General features: G+C 37.8%; 1 protein-coding gene across 1 annotated transcript in view; it reads left to right on the top strand.

Annotated features, from left to right (window-relative positions):
• VPS13B (vacuolar protein sorting 13 homolog B) overlaps positions 1–20306 on the top strand; it is a 752846-nt gene that overhangs the window by 698539 nt on the left and 34001 nt on the right. Inside the window, exons 45-54 of the mRNA XM_045560402.1 lie at positions 994–1257; positions 1931–2014; positions 2193–2368; positions 2867–3037; positions 3864–4065; positions 5489–5677; positions 8081–8227; positions 11820–12103; positions 14337–14464; positions 14679–14878. Coding sequence (XP_045416358.1) covers positions 994–1257; positions 1931–2014; positions 2193–2368; positions 2867–3037; positions 3864–4065; positions 5489–5677; positions 8081–8227; positions 11820–12103; positions 14337–14464; positions 14679–14878 — 1845 coding nt within the window. The remainder of the gene's footprint in view (positions 1–993; positions 1258–1930; positions 2015–2192; positions 2369–2866; positions 3038–3863; positions 4066–5488; positions 5678–8080; positions 8228–11819; positions 12104–14336; positions 14465–14678; positions 14879–20306) is intronic.

The following is a 20306-nucleotide window of genomic DNA, read 5'->3' as shown; positions in this document are numbered from 1 at the left end:
CTGTCTCAGCCTCCCAAGTAGCTGGGACTACAGGCACACACCACCATGCCTGGCTAATTTTTCGTTTTTTGTAAAGATGGGGTCTCGCTCTTGCTCAGGCTGGTCTTGAACTCCTGGCCTCAGGCACTCCTCCCACCTCGGCCTCTCAAAGTGCTAGGATTACAGGCATGGGTCACCATCCCTGACTTAGATAACATTTCTTGCTATCTACTATGACCTATACTATTAGCTGGGCTCAAAGTTGAATGATCCATGGGTTTAGTGGATAATTCTGTGTGTTTATAAAGATACAACTTCACAATGTAGAAAAACCTGAAGAAAATAAAATATAATTAAGTATCTGAGTTAAAGAGTATGTGTATTAATAGTTTATATAGATATTTCTTACTGGGTAAGAGTGCAATAAACCCTTGGAAATCAGTTTCAAGGAACAGATTGATCATAATTGCCCTCTCAGTTACCAGAGCTAAATACCTGTTTTCAATTCTCAACCTTTTCAACATCTACATTATTTGAGAGGATTAACCACCACCTCCTGGGCAGTCATTTCTATCATGGTTTTAGCAAATCTACCCTCTCTGGCCCTTTCTCTGGCTTCTCACCCTGAGTTTGCCCCTGAAGTATTGTTCGATTTCTGGGTTTGAGGTTCCACACTCTCTTCCAGGCAAACCACATTCTCTCTGCATATCTTCTCTCTGCACACTTTCTCCTTCATAAGTCTTTATCTCCAGCTCCACCCTCTCTGTCAAGCACCTGACCGGTATTTCTAGCTGGGCACTGAATTCTGCCTACATGTCTGTCCTTTGAATACTACAAACTCAACATGACTAAAGCAAAATTTATTCTTTACTTCGAGTCTTGTTTTCTTCTTGTACTAAGATAACAACTTCATTTTCTTTCCATTACCATCAACATAGTTTATTCTGAATGATTATGTATTTCTGATTAATTAAATCTGAATTGGTGAACCCTTATTTATTTATTGTCTTTTAGATTATCATCTGTGGAAGACAGATCATCTGTAGTTACTTATCTCAAAGCATAGAACTAAAAGTCGTTCAGCATTACATTGGTCAAGATGGACAAGCTGTGGTTCGAGAACATTTTGACTGCCTCACAGCCAAACAGAAATTGCCTTCATACATACTAGAAAACAATGAACTGACAGAGTTATGTGTGAAGGCCAAAGGAGATGAAGATTGGTCAAGAGATGTGTGCCTGGAATCCAAAGCCCATGAGTATAGCATTGTCATTCAGGTATGAGAAGTGGTACAATCTAGAAGAGAGCAGCTTTAAAATCAAAATTTTCTCAGTATGCTCTTTATTTGATACAGCACTTAATTTATTAAAAAGCGATACATACAAAATGGGGGAGATGTGAAATAATATAGAAAGGCCTTGAATAATACCTCTCAAACTGTTTCCTCCCCTTCCCATAACACATTTGTATTAGTTCCTTGTAATTCTTATAGCCAAGACTCTGTCCTTTCCAGATGGGAGTGAGTTATATCCTGAAAAATACTCTGGTGCATCGGGGTGGGTGGGTGGGGTGCTGAGGGGTGGTGTCCTCCCTTGAGGATCTTTGTGATGGTCCGTTACTTTTTTCTCTCTTCCTCAATCTTCACCGTCATCACTTTTATTCCCTGAAGGACAAATTCTCTCTTTCATTCTGCCACTCAGTCTTATATCAGTCTCTCCTTCTACAAATCCCTTCATCTTTGTGGAAAGAATTAGCTCCATCAACTCACTGCACATTCACTTTATGCCGTAATGAAGTCTGTTTTTGCTTAGTTGTTCCTTTTTTTAATGGCTTTTTTCCTATAACTTTAAACCTTTTTATCTTCCAAATTGATATGATAGCACTGCCTTATTTCAATTAATTAGTAAACTATTTAGTATTTAATAGGACCCTTTTCAATCTCATGTGCAGGTGCCATCTTCAAACAGTTCCATTATTTATGTCTGGTGCACAGTTTTGACTTTAGAACCCAACTCTCAAGTGCAACAGCGAATGGTGAGTGTTTTCTCAATCCTAAAATATGGTATATGACTCTGACCTTTCCTGTTCTGAAATAAATTAAGGTCAGAGTGACCCAGGGAAGAGATTTATTACAAGTTTGTTTCAGCATCAAACAGCTGGAATACTGCAACAAAGCAAATATGAAAGTTGTTCTGTCCTTTTATTTTTATAGATTGTGTTCAGCCCTCTTTTTATCATGAGGAGTCATCTTCCAGACCCCATTATCATACATTTGGAGAAAAGGAGTCTGGGATTGAGCGAAACACAAATTATTCCAGGAAAAGGACAGGAAAAACCACTGCAAAACATAGAACCTGACCTTATACATCACCTAACATTTCAAGCAAGGTACTAGAGAAATCCTTACATTTTCCTAAGAGAAATTTAGTAGAAAAGTAACTTTATACTGTTGGGAGGGAGGGACAGGGAGCATGGATGAAGCTTTTTGTATGATTTCTTATCATATGAGAATGTTATTTTTAAAATTGCCATGCTTGTGTTCTCTTATTCTCTTTTATAGTTTTAGATAAAATCCAGCATTTCTTATTAAGCTTAGAAATGACTGAGGGATCATCAGAAAATTTAAGTTAGATTTTGTTAACACACCATTTCTCTAGTAGAAGAAAAGATGACTGGAGATCTCAACCCAGAATTAAGGGGTAGAGGGAAGAAAGGAGGAAAGCCAGGGCCCAGATCATCCAAAAATTGTGCCATAAATGGACCAAAAAATGGACTCAATCTCACAAAAAAAGCATTGGTCTGTAATATTATACATTTTTAGTTAGATTTTAGACCACTTTAGAAATCTGATATTTATTCTTGTTTTTTTGTGTGTGTATTTCCTAGAGAAGAGTATGATCCTTCAGATTGTGCTGTTCCCATCTCAACATCCCTCATTAAGCAAATAGCCACTAAGCTACACCCTGGAGGCACAGTTAATCAAATCCTAGACGAATTCTATGGGCCAGAAAGGTCCCTTCAACCCATATGGCCCTATAATAAGAAGGACTGTGACAGGTAACGCTCTTCTGCAATCTTTTTCTACAAACATTTCTCAACATTAAGAAATGGGTGGGACTCACATCTATAATCCTAGCACTTTGGGAAGCCGAGGTAGGAGAATTGCTTGAGGCCAGGAGTTTGAGGTTACAGTGAGCTATGATCGTGCCACTATAATCCAGCATGGGCTGGAGTGAGACCCTGTATCTAAAAAAAATTTTTAAATTAAAAAAAAAATGTTCACAAAAATATCAGATACCATAAGCGGTGTAAAGACAGGTATGCATGCCAAGCACGGTGGCTCACACCTGTAATCCTAGCACTCCAGGAGGCTGAGGCAGGAAGATTGTTTGAGTTCAGGAGTTGGAGACCAACCTGAGCAAGAGTGAGACCTCGTCCCTACTAAAAATAAAAAAAATCAGCTGGATGTTGTGATGTGTGCCTGTAGTCCCAGCTACTTGGGAGGCTGAGGCAGGAGGATTGCTTGAGTCAAGGAGTTTGAAGTTGCAGTGAGCTATTATGATGCCACTGCACTCTACCCAGGGCAATAGACTGAGACTCTGTTTCAAAAGAAAAAAAGAAAAAGTAAAGGTATGTGCATATATCTGTCAGATTCTTACTTTTTATTATCTAGTAGGTGCATTTTGTACATTTCTTTGCTTATAATTTAGAAAATAATTTCATGAAAAGTTGCTTTCTCCTGCATTCAAATTCAGCATTGGATGATTCTAGTGTGAAGAGGTATCATACAGGAGCATTGTGTGTCTGGAATCCTTAAACATAGTTCATGAATACTGAAGTCATCATATTTCATTGAGTCTCTTGCATGTGGTATTTGGAACAGGAATGAACAGCTGAATCAGTGGGATAGCCCAATGCGAGTAAAGTTGTCAATCTGGAAGCCATATGTTAAAACCTTGTTGATAGAACTTCTACCCTGGGCCTTGCTTATCAATCAATCCAAATGGGACCTCTGGCTATTTGAAGGAGAGAAGATTGTTCTACAGATTCCTGCTGGAAAAATTATTATTCCTCCTAATTTTCAGGTATTATAACTTTTTAAACTAATATGAATTCTTTTCTCTCAACAACTAGACTTTATTCTGAGGTTGCATTTATGATCTTAACAGAATGAATCAGTTGTGGAAAACTGTCCTCTTAGATGCATATGTAAAGGATGTGGAATGTTCTTTGATATTCAAAGACTTTTCTGATGTCTTTTTTTTTTTTTTTACCATCAACACTATTCGTGCTTGAGTTATCATTAAATTTGATAACTTGTACTAGTTACATTCTCTTTTCCTTGTGTACAGGATATTTGACAAGCATTAGGGTTGGTCTACCCAATATATGTTAAGGATATAAAGCCATATTATATGCTAACCCACCCTAGATTTTCTTTGCTGTTCTTCTGGAAATTCTCTGAGATCTGTAAGGTGTTGAGAATTTCTGGGCAACTATTTTTATCAGGGCCCCTTTTCCTTCATAAGTGGATTTGGATGTGCATAATTACAGATGTCCACCTAGTTGTTGGTTATAACAACATAGAATCATTCTTGACACAGGGAGAAAAACCTAATTGCAAAACAAACTGTCACAGAAAAATTTTATATTCTGTCACAAAATAACTTTCTTCATAAGGCTAGTCCATTTCAAGAAGACATATAAATCTATTACTATAAGAAAATAGAGTAAAAGGAACTCTTAAATAAAATGTTTTTCTGATAGAGAATAATTTCAGAGTCCTTTTTTGAGCTCCAGTCCATAAACATCTTTATTCAATTGCATTTTTTTCTTTCTTTTTTAAAATAATCAGATGATGTTACCTTATGGAATTGGAATGTTAACCTATATTGACCTAATGTTGCATATTATTCTCTTGTCAAATGAGATGAAGCCTTCAGTTTTTAGGCCTTTGGTATTTTCAGGGTAATCACAGTTTGGATTCGTTTTTCCTCCCTTCCATAAATATGAATTCCATTGTGAATCAAAAAGGATATTGGGAACCAAAATAAAATTTATGTTGTCATTACCAAAAAAACATGGGCCAGGCACAATGGCTCATGCCTGTAATCCTAGCACTTTGGGAGACAGAGGCGGGAGGATCTCTTAGAGGACAGGAGTTCAAGACCAGCCTGAGCAACACAGCACTATCCCATCTCTACAAAAAGTATAAAAATTAGCTGGGCGCAGTGGCTCATGCCTGTAGTGCCACCAACTCAGGAGGCTGAGGCAGGAAGATTGCTTGAGCCAAGGAGTTTGAGGTTGCAGTGAGCTATGATAACACCAATGCACTCTAGCCCATGCAGTAGAGCAAGACACTGTCTCAAACAAAAAAAAAAAAAAAAGGGGGATATTTGGCTGCCTTAGTAGACTTATTATATAATATTTAAAAAAAGATCATGAGAATTGAAGTAAAAAAATCAAAGTTAAGAAAAATACTTTATAATTGAGGCATTATTTTTCCAGGAAGCTTTTCAAATTGGAATATACTGGGCAAATACAAACACTGTGCACAAGTCAGTAGCAATTAAACTGGTCCACAACCTGACATCTCCAAGGTGGAAAGATGGAGGTAATGGTGAAGTTGTGACTTTGGATGAAGAAGGGTTTGTAGATGCTGAAATAAGACTTGGTGCTTTCCCAGGACATCAGAAGGTAAGATCAAAGTCTGTGTGGCTCGGAGGAGATGGCATGCCACCCCCTCAACCTGTTTAAAATGAATCTGCCCTTGTGTTTTTAATCCCTTTTTGGTATTACTTGTTCTAAAAATTTATAACAGTGAAACATTTGATTTCTTAACTTCTTAGACCTCTCTATTTTACAGTGTTTTTTTTTTTTCTTTACCACTGATAAAACTGTATGACATAATTTATCCAATAATTGTTCTATTTCAGAACACTCAGTAGTCACTTGATTTATAGTATTTGGGGGCTGGAGGTGGGGAATGCATGTATTCCAAAGTATCCACAAATTATATTTGGCCTCCTTTTTTAGAGCAGGAAGAAGAGTTGAACATTCTGAGCATGGAGTGAAAGGACAGAGGCTCCTGTAGCCAAGGTTCTATTGCTGAAGGGGCGTCCTGAGCAAAATGATGGGGGTCAATTCTGACTTTCCCATGGAAGCAATGTTATAAGAAGGAGTTGTATTCTTGAACAGTGGGCTGGTGCCTGTGTTTTTAGAAATATGGATACAAAAAACATAATTGTTTAACTAAATATAAATGGTTTGTGCTTTTCAGCATAAATCTGGCCTATGAAAATTAGCTGTTAGCTAGTTTATATTATTAGCAATTAGCCAAATAATATAATAACAAAACACATTAAGTTATATGTGTGAATGTATAATATCATAGTGTACCATGTAAAAGTTTCATGCTGTACTTATATATCTTCATTATTTTAGGTGTCCCAAATCAGAAAAAGAAGGGATACTTCATTAGAGTAGTAGAATTCAGAATGGCCTTTTACTGGAGAGAAGTTAGATTTTTGACAGGCCTCTCTGAAGAGGCTTTTGAGAAAAGTTAGGGTCATCTGGTGACTTTTTTAAAAAATAAATTTCTCTGATACAAAGAAGTTGGTCTTCAGTATTCAAGGCTGGTATCCATTTCCTCAGTTGTCTGGGCAACACATGTTTATCCTCTGCTGGCCAAAGCACTGTAACATGGGTGTAAATGGCAAAGAGCTGTAAGCATGAATCACCCAAAGTCAAATAGTTGTAAGTTGAGAACTACCATCAAAACCTGGAAAAAATGTTATAATGTTCAGTCAACACCCAGTACTTCTAGCACTTCACAAAGTGGCCACAGCAAGTGCTGAATACATGTTTGTGAATGAGTGAATGAACTCTGAGAAAATATACTGATGTCTCATTATTCTTTGTTAGTAACTCTTTAGTCTCAGGACCCCTATACAATCTTAAAAAGTATTGAGGACTCCCAAAGACCTTTTGTTTCTGTGGGTTATATCATTATTTGTCGAATTAGAAATAAAACAGAAATTTTTAAAACATAAGAATATACATTTTGAATTCATGGCCCTTAGGGGAAAAAAAAAGAATATACAAACATATATTCCATTAGCCATCAGAGTAATGACATCACATGTCTTATAGCCTCTGGAAAACTCTACTATATACTCATGAGAGATTAGAGTGGAAAGAATAAATGGCATCTTAGTATTATTATTAAAATAGTTCTGACCTTGAAACCCCATGCCCAGAGACTTCCTATGAGTCCGTAGACCACCCTTTGAGAACCGATGTTCTGACCTTACCACTTACTAGATGGGTATCTTTAAGCAAGTAGCATCTTCTCTGAGCATCAGTTCTTCATATAAGCTGGTGGGGTAATGAGACAATCCATGCAGTGGTTAAGAGCAGCACCGTAGAGCCAGACTGCATGGGTTCCAACCCCAGATAGACTATCTTTGTGACCTTGGGCAAGTTACTTAACCTCTTTATTGCCTCACTTTCCTCTTCTGTAAAATGGAGATAATTGTAACTATGCCATGTAGATATTGTGAGTTGATAAGCATGAAGTAGTACTTAAAACAGGTGGTACATAATATTGTAATATATCAAGGTCAATCATTGTTTTCTTCATCATCGTCATCATTATTAAAGTTCCCAGAACTGTCCGTCGTTCATAAAAGGCACTCAGTGAGATAGCTGCCATGAGGAGGAGGAGGAGGAGGAGGAGGAGGAAGGCTGGATGGAATTCTGTCTAGTAAGATGAGAGGCATTTGTTTACATATAAGTGCTTTGTAAATAAATATTTTGTGGAGTAATTTGTGAAATAACCTGAAAACAAGTTTCTTATCTGTTACTACACGACAGCAGCAAAAGTAACTGGCTTGCTAAAGTAGGCTATTGTGTAAAGACCGATAGGGACCAGCACATTTGTGAGACTAAAAGGGATTGCTATTAAGTACTCTGAAAAAAAGTAACATTGGTACTGTCCTGGGCAAACCAATAGATAAAATAACCTTTTAGGAAGACTCAAGAGATTTTTATATGTCTTATAATATTGTCAAAATTGCTCTTTTCTCAATCATCTTGCAGTTATGTCAGTTCTGCATTTCCTCCATGGTACAGCAAGGTATACAAATTGTTCAGATTGAAGACAAGACTACAATAATCAATAATACACCATATCAGATATTTTATAAACCACAGTTATCTGTCTCCAATCCCCATTCTGGAAAGGAGGTAAGCAATTCATAAGATGATTGTTTTGTCTACATTTTGCTAAAGTAACAATAAATAGGATTGACTTTTTTTTTTAACATGGAGCAAATAAAAAGCTAACACTGAACATAGGTAAAGAGAAATTCATTTACTAATCTGTAATTAAAACCAGGATGTCATGGTCACTGCTTTCAAGGTAATTAATGAGCAGAAATCCTGCAAAGGAGTGGATCCTGACACACTGCTGGATTAATTCTGCCTGCACCCCATCTGCTCAGAGGCTCTAGCCCAGTCCTCTAACATGCTCGCTAAACCCCCACTAGCAGAGAAGTAGTCCCGAGGACCTGCTCCCGGATGGCATGAAAAAGCACATCTGCCTCACAGGCTGCAGTGTGTGGAGGAGCCAAATGGGCAGAAAGAAGGCTAAGACCCAAACTGAGCCACGGATCTGGGAGCAATGAGCTCTGTATCTACGAGGAGAGTAAATGTGAAAACATACCAGCTCATTTATGTTAATATCTCAGTGGCAGAATATGCAGAAAATAAATCCAAGAATGTTCTATGGGATTTTTGATTCATTCTTTGTACAATTGGAATTAACAGTTATGTTTAAGAGAGTAAGGAGAGATTTTTAAAGAACTTAAAAACAGAATGGGCTAAGTGGTATGTTATTGTTTTGTTAATATGCTATTGAAACTATTGTATAGGAAAGTATTATCTTTCTTTACCTTTGTTTGGACTTATTATTACTCCTTACTTTCAGCTCCTAAAAACTATATTAGAATAATCAAATAGGATGAAAGTCTTATACTTTTTAAGCTTACAGTGTGTTGTGGTGCAGTCAGTGTTCTGTTTCCTCGAGTTCCACATCCATGGATTCAACCAACCACGAATCAAAAATATTCAGGAAAAAAAAGAAAAATAACAATAAAAAATCATACAATAAAAAAGCAATACAGTATAAGAACTGTTTACATAGCATTTACATTGTATCAGGTATTACAAGTAATCTGGACATGAGTTAATGTATATGGGAGGCAAAGGACAGGCAACCGGAGCAAAATTGGACAAACGGGATCACATCAAGCTAGAAAGCTTCTGCACAGCAAAGGGAACAATCAACAAAGTGAAGAGACAACCGATAGAATGGGAGAAAATATTTACCAGCTACCCATCTGACAAGGGATTAATTTCTACAACATTAAAGGAGCTCCAACAACTCAATAGGAAAAAATCAAATAATCCAATTAAAAATGGGCCAAGTGTCTGAATAGACATTTCTCAAAAGAAGACATACAAATGGTCAACAGGTATATGAAAAAATGCTCAATATCATTAGTCATCAAAGACATGCAAATCAAAGCTACAATGAGATAACATCTCACCTCAGTTAAAATGGCTTCAATCAAAAAGACAGGTAATCATGAATGCAGGCGAGGATGTGGAGAAAAGGGGAACCCTCGTACGCTGTTGGTGAGAATGTAAATTAGGACAGCCACTATGGAGAACAGTGTATAGGTTCCTCAAAAACCTAAAAAGAGAACTACCATATGACCCAGCAATCCCACTGCTGGATATATATCCAAAGGAGGGGAATTCAGTATATGGAAAAGATACCTGCACTCTCATGTTTATTGCAGCACTATTCACAATAGCCAAGATTTAGAATCAACCTAACTGTCCATCAATGGATGAATGGATAAAGAAATTGTGGTACATATACACAATGGAATATTGGATAGCCACAAAAAGAATGAAATGCTGCCATTTGCAACAACATGGATGGAACTGGAGAACATTATGTTAAGTGAAATACACCAAACACAGAAAGACAAATCTTGTATGTTCTCATATGTGGTAGCTAAATATTAAAAACAATTAATCTTATGGAGACAGAGAGTAGAATGACAGTTACTAGAGGCTAGGAAGTGGGGGATAAAGTGGAGATGGTTAATGAGTACAAAAATATAGTTACATACAATGAACAATATTTGATAGCACAACAAAGTGACTGTAATCCATAAGTTAGTGTATACTTTAACTAAAAGAATAGAATTGTAATGTTCCTAATACAAAGAAATCTTAAATGCCTGAGGTGATGGATACCCCAATTACCATGATTTTATTAATTCACATTGTATGCCTGTATGAAAACGTTACATGTACCCTATAAATATTGATACATACAAATATATACCCACAATAATTAAAAATAAAAAAGAGTAAAAGATATATATTGGAGAATGTACATAGGTTATATACAAATATTATGCCATTTTATGTCAGGGACTTGAGCATCCTTGATTTTGGTATTGGGGGGGGGTGTCCTGGAACCAATCTTCCATGGATACCAAGGGACAACTGTATTTACGGATATGTCCGAACAGTAGAATTTCATCCTGGTTCACTGAAGTACTGATAGAATAAATAGGTGACCAGAAGTACCCAGTTGGGAAACAAAGGTCAACAATATTTGCATTGTAGGTGAGGATGTGGCAAGAGAATCCACATGTGTCCTAATAATTTTCCTGCTTCTCCCCACTGTCACCAGGGTTTCCTGAGACATTGATTACATCAAGCCTTTCCATACTGACATTTTCTCATCTGTAAAATAGGCATGATTTTGCATTCCTTGTAAGATTTCTTGTGAGAATTAAATGAGGTAATATGAGTAAAAGGAATAGGCACTCAGTAAAAGGTAGTACCCAGCAGCAACGGAAATACCAACATCACACAGAACTCCTGATTGCCTCAGCTTCCTGGAGAAAAGGGAATGGCCTCCTCATTTCTTTCCTCCTGCAGCTGAGGACTGTCCCCCTTTTCAACCCTGACCCTGCTTCAGGCAGGTGTGGGATTTTTTAAAAAGACATGATAATCCCTACCCACTCAAGGAGACTGTGAGACAGTAGGGAAAACACCGGACTTGGAAGAAGAAAACTTGGCTCTGCCTGGGCTATGCCAGTTGTTGGCTTTGTGATGTTGGACTAGTCGTCAGCTTTCTGGAAAGCAGTTTTCCTAAGCTGTGAAAGAGGAGATTCAAATAGATTATCTCTAAATGTCCTTTTTCATTATAAAATTCTGAGACTCTCTAATGTATCAGAAGCCATGTGGAATTCCTCCTGAGGGTTGGGATCAGAGTGTGCTCCTCCCTCAGGATGAGCCTTAACTTCAGTCTGTTTTCTGAGCTCCCAGTTCACTGTTCTGTCTCATTCAGATCCTCTCCCAGTAGCCCCCAGCATGCCATACTCTTTCAGCATCTCCATCCTATCCAAGAGGAATCCTTCCTAGCACGTGGCATTTCTTCCTCTATGGCATTGGGATTTTTGCAATACCTGAAGGACAATGAGAACTTTGCATCACGTTTTAAATTGCCCCAGCTCTGTAATGTTTCATTATGCCCAGGAAAGCAGACCCTGCTCTCACTGCTTGTAATAGTCTCATTAGGGCTTTCTTGTGGGAACAGGATTCCTAATATTCCCATGTCTCCAAACCGGCAACTTTCTGAGAATACGTGGTTATGGATGGTATCTTAGAAGATGTGCTTTAAAAAGCTTAACTTTGCTGTATTACTGCAGTTAATGTGCTTTCTCTGCATTGTCTTTTCTTTTTTCAGTATTTTCATGTCCCAGACAGTGCTACTTTTAGCATTTGCCCAGGTGGAGAGCAGCCTGCTATGAAATCCAGTTCCCTTCCTTGCTGGGACTTAATGCCTGACATCAGTCTGTCAGTGTTGGATGCATCCTTGCTTCAGAAACAGATCTTGCTGGGCTTTTTTCCTGCAGCAGGTGCCGACAGCTCACAGTGCTGGAGCCTGCCAGCTATAGTTGCACAAGAGTTTCCCAGACAGAGTGTGGCAGTGCCCTTTGGGAATTTTAGGGAAAATGGATTCTGTACCAGGTATTTTACATATATATAAATGCCTTTCCTCATTGTTTGTCAGCGTGGCTGTTAATCGACATGCCAGGAGAGACAGGATTATTGCAGTGCTCCTCATATGTAATACTAGGCTTCACTTTTATTTTTAATGACTTCTAAACATTGTATACAAGTGGTCAAATGTCATGATCACATATGGGTTTCCCAGTGATACTGGGGGAAAAATGATGGTGTTTATACCATAAAATAGCAACAATATGTCATTAATGAAAAGATCGTCTTTTATGAATTCTTAGCCTCCATAAAGTAACGAGAAATAAGGGTTAAAATATAAGAAATTCAAGTTGGAAAACCTTTTCATTTTTCCATATTTTACTTTTGCTGCAGAATGGAATTTTCCTCAAAAAGTCATTAAGAGAGATAACTTAGATAAACACAAGTCACAAAAGACTCTTTTCTGTGGTTGTTCCTGCACGCAAGTTACTCCAATTACCGATTACCAATTATGCAAAGAACAACCACAGAATCAAGCCAGAGACATGTAATCGTTTGTTCATACTGGACTTTTATTTTGTGGTTGTTTTGCATGCAATATGTCCTTTCTGCAGCTGTCAGGAATAACTTATTTAGAGTATATAGAACAACTACAAAAGAAAACATACTGTGACCTTATGAGAGGTACATTATTTTTATGATTATGAATTTATAAACTCTATTTGAGATTTTAGCCATCTTAACTTTTTTCACATATATAGAGATTTTTTAATAGCGATATTTTAAAAGATAGCAGCGTAACGTGAGTTATCCATAATAGTAAGGTTCTGTTCTCTACACACATCCCTCCTTCTTTCACAATATTCATAAGCATCTTGATTTTACATGTTTCGTCCCTAATGCTGTAAAGGAGTGGTTATTCTTTATATTCTGGTTAAGTGTGGCAAGTTTAAGGAAGTGTTTTGAAACCTATGTGAACTTACATCTGTAAAGCAAAACTTATTTTTAAAACACAACAAAATTTGAAATAAAACTTTATTTGGAAATTAAGTTTAAAATTTTCAGAGTTATAGTATAATTTAATCGTACCTATAAATACTAAGGTAGATATTAGATAGAAAGTACTACACTCCAGATCTGGCCTCCAGCTTTCTTGGCTGTCAAAAAAGAAATTCTCTGAGGTTGGCTTGACCAGCTCTTTCAAAATTAGGCTGGGAAAAAAAACTTTGCTGTTAATCTAAGAACGTTCTGTGAAGATGAATTTACTTCCTGCTCTCCCATTTTCTCATCTCCTTCCTTCCCTCAATCCAACAGTGTACATTTGATGGTGTATTAATGCACTTTTACCAAATGCTAACAGACAATTCACTTTGGCATTTCAGACAAATACAATCTTTGGGAAGACTCACCCTGGCAAGTAGGATAGATGGCAAATGGGAAATTCTTTAGTGTATTATAAACCCCTTTTAATCAGCATAAACTAAGGGCCACATTTGGCTAATTATCTGATTTACTTGATTAATTTTGACAATCAGTCCATGTAATGTGGACGTTGGGAGTGAATTTTTTTTTCCTGCTTTGATGTGAAAAACTGTTTGGTAGTCTATAGATCTAAATAGGAAAACTTCTCTCTCTTCATCTTAAAGGGCAACCTCTGCTTACACAGCTGTTTTTCTAATTCCAAATTATACAGCTTTATTCCTGGTAGTCAAAACATAGATCCTATAATGTATGATGATCCTGTAAAAACTGACAACAAACATTATGAGCCTACCTACCTTTAGAATAAGAGGAGCAAGCACCCAAATTCTCTAGTAGTCTTTCTAAAAGCAGGTCAGCTCCCCTTTTACCAAAATTTGCCAAGCACCTTTGAGGAAGGTACCCTGTCTAAAGAGTTTAAGGCACATATGCATACAGGGGGGAAAAAAGGAACAACAGCAAAGGTTAGCACAAGATTAGCTAGAGTTGTCTTTGGGTAGTAGACTTACGGGTTTTTTCCTTTCACATTTTTTGAGTATTTTATGATACATATATGTTACTATAATTACAAGAAAAAAATCAGTAAGTCTAAAATTAGTGTATGGCAGTTAATAAATGAGAGGATGGACTCCTTTCTATGGAAAATATCCCCCCTGAGTTATAAAAGAGAAGATGTTTTAGAGTTCTGAATATTGCAAATCTAAATAAACATGTTCCAAAAGACAAAGCGTTCAATTTTTTTTTTAAACCATTTCTGTCATTTGGTCTGATTCTATTCCAGGGCCATAGCAGTGACATATCAGGAACACTTTGGAGTGACTTATTTAACCCTCTCAGAAGACCCTAGTCCTCGAGTAATTTTCCACAATAGATGTCCTGTAACAATGCTTGTAAAGGAAAATATTAAAGGTATATTTTATACTATTGAATTTAAATAATAGAAAACTTACACTTTTTCTGAAGGTTTTTTGATTTAGTCATTACCTGTAATCATGTGAATAATGTTTAAATAAAAGTATCATTCATCCCTCCTTGAGAAGTTTGTTTTGCCACATTATGTTCAATATCCCTAAGTCTTTGTCTTCAAAACCTAAGTCTGCACATGCCTTCTTTTAAATTTCAGATATTCCAAAGTTTGAGGTTTATTGCAGAAAAATTCCTTCTGAGTGCTCAATTCATCATGAGCTGTATCATCAGATTTCCAGTTATCCAGACTGCAAGACCAAAGACTTATTTCCAAGCCTCTTTTTGAAAGTAGAATTGCTGGATGAAGTAACAACTGAGTGGAGTGATGCCGTCGACATCAACAGTCAAGGAACACAGGTTAGTGAGCCACGTGTGTTCCTGCCAAGGCCCACAGAAAAATCCTCTCTTCTATGATTTTGTTGGTTGTCTATTTTTAAACATAGTTTTCTAAATGCTGAAGTTTTGTCTCTATGTTAAGGAGCTTATGTATCCCTTTTTACATGCTTATTGGGTTATTGTTCTCAAACACAAGTCTGTATCTCCAAAGTAGACAATGATTTACTTGAGAGGGACACTTGGTAAAAGCAGACCCATCTTGGATCTAATCTAAGGTCAAAAATGAAATATAATTGTTAGACTTCTTTTTATAGAAAGTAGTCCAGCTGTCCAGATTCCAGATTTTAGGACAATCATAATACCAACCCAAGATTAATTCCCTCTTTTGAAAATTTACTAATTTTAAAATACACATATTTCTCCTGTTAATATATAAAGTTCTGCAAATATAATTATAGTTTAAATAAGCAGAGCAGATAAAATGTCCTCATTTTATCTGTCTTTACTCTGAATGTTGGTGGTATTGTTTTTGTTGAAAATAGCACATAAACCTAGCATTTCCTTTTTGCTGGGCTTAAAATTTACCATTTGCAAGTGTACAATTCAGTGGTATTAAATACACTTACATTGTTGTACAACCATCACTACTATCTGTTTCTAGAACTTTCTTGTCATTCCAAACAGAAACTCTGTACCACTAAGCAATAACTCCCCATTCTCCCTTTCCCCCAACACTATTCTACTTTCTGTCTCTGTGAATTTGCCTACTCTGAGTACCTCAGATAAGTGGAATCACAAAGTATTTGTCCTTTTGTGTGTGGCTTATGTCGCTTAGCATAATGTTTTCGAGGTTTGTTCATGTCATAGCATGTATCACAACTTCATGTCTTTTTATGACTGAATCATATTGTGCTATACTTTTTTAAAGTTCTTTCACATTTATTAGTTCATTTGGTCTTCACAACAAGCTTGCGAAGTAGATTCTATTGTAATGGTTACAAAACACATATTAAAGTTATAAATACGTTTACAGTAATAATAATGGTTATCATTTAATAATCCCTTACTCTATGCCAGGCGTTGTTTTCAGCACTTTACATTCAATCATATCTACCCTTTCAACAGCCACACAATTTAGGGACCATCCTCTTCATGTTACAGAGGTGGAAAGTGAGACCTCCAGAAGTACCTTGGTCCAGTTTGCATCTGTTACCAGAGAAGGGCGTGGGATTTTATCCAGGTCAGCCTGGCTCCAAAGCCAGGGCTCTGAGGCACTATGCTATGCATGCTACTCCCTTCCCTGGAATTCCTTGACTCCCCTCTTTCCCAGTCCTCCTGGCACTTTCTTTCTCATCTCTCAAGATTTAGTTAAAGCCCTTATGAAGTTTATCTGTGACGTGTGGAATGAATGATCTGCGAAGAGAAAGAAGGAAAGCAGTAGCTATGGAACCAGTGAGGAGTCTGGCCAAGGACAGGTGAAAGAATGGCTGAGCAGCCTGGAGGGCCCCTCTCACCCTGGAGGCCTACATTTTTAGTGGCCCCACACTACCCAGGGGTGTGCTTTCCATCCGCAGTGCTCACCTGATGAACACTGAAAACCTGCTGGATCTGTGCAGACTCAGGAGACATTCCCCGTCTCATCAGTTTACTAAGTAAATACTGCACGCTTCTCAAGAGTCCCTGAACTTCTCTGCATCAGTTTGAATATTTTTGAAATCTTTCTTATATATGACTAGGGAATGCTTTACAATAGGCATTCTGCCTGCCAAACCTTAATTTGGGGATTCCCATTCACTCTAAATTTCCTCAGACCTTTGTAGTTGGGGATACTTCAAAGCTAAGAGGAGGTGCTCTTTCCAACACCCTTATCATCCGTGGTCTGAGCACCCAGAAGTCTCATGTTCCCATTAATCTTTTAGGAGCTGTGTGCCATATGTCCTGCAGACCATGCTTTACTTCCTACTCTGGAGGGAGATTTGTTTCAGACCCTCACTGACAATCTCTTCAGTAATACTCCAAGGCATATAAATCACTGGGAAGCAAAGGGAGCTGTGTCCTTCTGTAGGAGTGAGTTTGTCTTCCAGGAACCTGGGCTGAGGGATTGGATGTAAATTTCAAAGCTGACCTAAACAAGCAAAATTAAAACACCATAAAATTCCCATCATGCTGGCAGGAAGAAAACTCCTTTAGCTTTTGTCTGTCACAGATACACCCCCTGCCTCAGTTTTATAAATAGGGCAAGCTCATGTTGTATGATTTTGAAATGGATTATGTGAGAGAATATGCACAAAATAGTTTTATAATCTCACAAAGTATTCTTTGGACCAACAGTTATCAATAAGACCTGATAGCATGTAGTCTACAGCATTCTGATTGTAAAGTTGGCATGGGTTTTCTGGTACTGCTCCCTGGCTCACAACTGGTCAGACATCTCATGATTATGCAACCAGAGGCCTGAACCTGGTGACTGGCACTCATATCCATAATTTGAGAGTAGGTGGTAGCCTGACTTTAGGTGGAGAAAAATCTTTAGTTTCTCAATAATAAATAAAGACAGAAAAAATAAATTTACACTGGTAATTTAGGGTCATAATTTTGATCCTATCAGGGAAATAGTTTAGACTCCTGCCATAATGTCTGAGATTTCAATTTCTGATACTCAGAAACCTTATTTATTTTACTTTATTTTATTTTTGAGACAGAGTCTCGCTCTGTTGCCCAGGCTAGAGTACCGTGGTGTCAGCCTAGCCCACAGCAACCTCAAACTCCTAGGCTCAAGCAATCCTACTGCCTCAGCCTCCCGAGTAGCTGGGACTACAGGCATGCGCCACCATGCCCGGCTAATTTTTTCTATATATATTTTTAGTTGTCCATATAACTTCTTTCTATTTTTAGTAGAGATGGGGTCTTGCTCTTGCTCAGGCTGGTCTCGAACTCCTGACCTCAAGCGATCCTCCTGCCTCGGCCTCCCAGAGTGCCAGGATTACAGGCATGAGCCACCACACACAGCCAGAAACCTTATTTTTGTCAGAGTTAGGCAGCATTATTTTGAAAATGACAAAATAAAAACATGGTAGTTATCATTTAACTAACATTATGATGCCTGCTTCACTCATTCGATCACCAAATACTTACAGAGTTTCTGACTGTGTCAGACAGTATAACTTGGTACTAGGACTACCTAAAATATACTGAACAAAAATGGAACACAACCCTCGCCCTCAAGGAGTTCACATGTAAAGGAGGTAGATAGTAAGCAATCCCATAGATAGTTGTATTATTATAAATGCTGATAAGAGCTATGAAAGAAAGGTACAGTTTTGCTGTAAGAGTATACAGCAGACTAGTTTGAGGGGCCCCTGAGTGTGTGTCTGTAAGAGACCTTGCATCTATTCCTGTACAGATGAACAGCCATTAACTAAACAAGAGAATAGGAGATTTTTCTAAGCAGAAAGAGCAACATGTTTGGAGGTTTGGTGCTCAGAGAGGGAGTGGTCCTTTCAGGGAACTAAAGGCCACTGTGGTCGTAGTGCCAGAAGCAGGAAAAGGGGTGGGAGAGGAGGCTAGTGAGGCAGTTAGAGACCAAACCTGGCAAGATTCCTGTATGTCCCATCAAGGATTTTGGTTTTTAGCCATAGGAAGTCACTGAATTGCTTATGAAAAGTAATTTCTGAGCTATTGAAATAGCAAAAAAGAACAAGCAGTTTGAACCTCAAAAAGTGAATTAAAATGAGTCCTTTGTAGGTGAATTCCCTTCTTAAAAGATCCAGTAAATTCTCGTGATCTTTCATGCTCAGCTGCAGTGTTTGGTGAGATCAGCGTCGCTACTGTCTCTTCACAAACTGTTTGGTTTTTTGGAGGGGAGAGGAGGATGACAGTCCCTCATGTTTACACAGCTCTTGACCATTTACAAAGTGCTTTCACATGCACAATCCCCATTCTCTCATTCGTTTGTTCAACAGACTTTTATTGAGGACCTGTCAGGTGCCAAACCCTTTTCCCTAGATAAGACATAATTCCTACCTTCTAGAACTTGAGTAATAAATGCAGTAAAGTGTAGATAGAGCCTTTGATCACCTCAAAAATTCTAAGATAGGGCAATAATTTTTATGTTTATTTACAGATGAGAGGCTTGAGGCTTAAAGAGTAATCAGCTCGGTGGCTTACAACTAAGCAGGATCAGGCTAGAGCCTGGATCTGCTCACATGTGGCCCAGTCTTGCTTTTCCTACACCAGGCTGAGGTCACTGTCTGTCCTCTGAAATCCTGCCCTGGCTGCAAATACTGCTGACTTTTACCTAATGCAAGAATCTCTGCCATGACATGTCATCTCAGGAAGCTCCTAGTGTAACAGTCATGTCTTATTCCAGCAGTGACTATGAGAAAGTTTCTTCTTATATAACTTGAAAACTATTCATCTATAGCATCCATTCATTCATCCTTGTTTTGCCCTCTGAGACCACAGATTTACTTCCCCTTCAATATAGCACACTACAGTTATTTCAAGGCAGCTTCAACATCTTCTCTAAGTGTTCTCTTATCCAGGCCAAACATTTCTGGTTCCTTGAATCATTCCTTCAGTAAATGCAATTTCCAGACTCATCACCACAGTTACCCTTGTTTGAACACACTAGTGTGTTATGTTCTCTTTTAAAAATCTGGCAGCCGGAATTACACACAGTATTCCAAATGTGGTCTAACCAGCTATTACCTCCCTATGCTTCCATTAATAAAGTAGAAGATTGAGTTAGCTTTTTATTAATGAGTTCAGACTGTTTGTTATTATTGAACTTGTGGTCAACCACATCCCCTAGGTCTTTATCATATGCCTTGCTGTACAGTTGACTTTTTGAACCCAATAATAAGACTTTACATTTATCCCCAATAAATTAAGTCTTGTTGCTATTGGCTTAGTCCAGCTTGTTGAAATCACTTTTTTAAAGAAAATTCTGATGCTGTCATCTAACATATTAAATATCTCTGGTAGCTTTATGTCATCTATAGATGTGGTGAGCATGCATTCTACATGTTCGTCCAAGACATTAATAAATATGTTGAACAAGACAAGTCCATGGTCTACATACTGTAGTGAATCACTAGACATTTTCCTAATGCTTGGGTTCAGTCAACCAGTAACGCACCAAACCGTACTCTCATCTAGCCCACATTTCTTAAATAAGAAAATGCATCTGAAAGCACTATTAAACTCTACTGTATAAGATAGTTCTTACCTACAAGAATATTAAAAGGCGCTTCATTAAGTGACTCGATGAACCCAGGACTCAAATGTGTAATCAGTCCATTTGGTGCAGATCACACGGAGGTAACCCTGAGCACTAATGCTTAAAGCAGCAGCTAGTAATTTTCAGAGGTATCTCTAGCCTCCATTCAGGACTTTTTATATAGAAAAAATCGTGGCCAATCCAAGGGAGTATCTGATTTATACAATG

Source organism: Lemur catta, chromosome 9 (genome assembly GCF_020740605.2).
Source record: "Lemur catta isolate mLemCat1 chromosome 9, mLemCat1.pri, whole genome shotgun sequence".
Lineage (NCBI taxonomy): Eukaryota > Metazoa > Chordata > Mammalia > Primates > Lemuridae > Lemur > Lemur catta.
The sequence above is the reverse complement of the archived record's forward strand: the minus strand, read 5'-3'. Positions and strand labels throughout refer to the sequence as shown.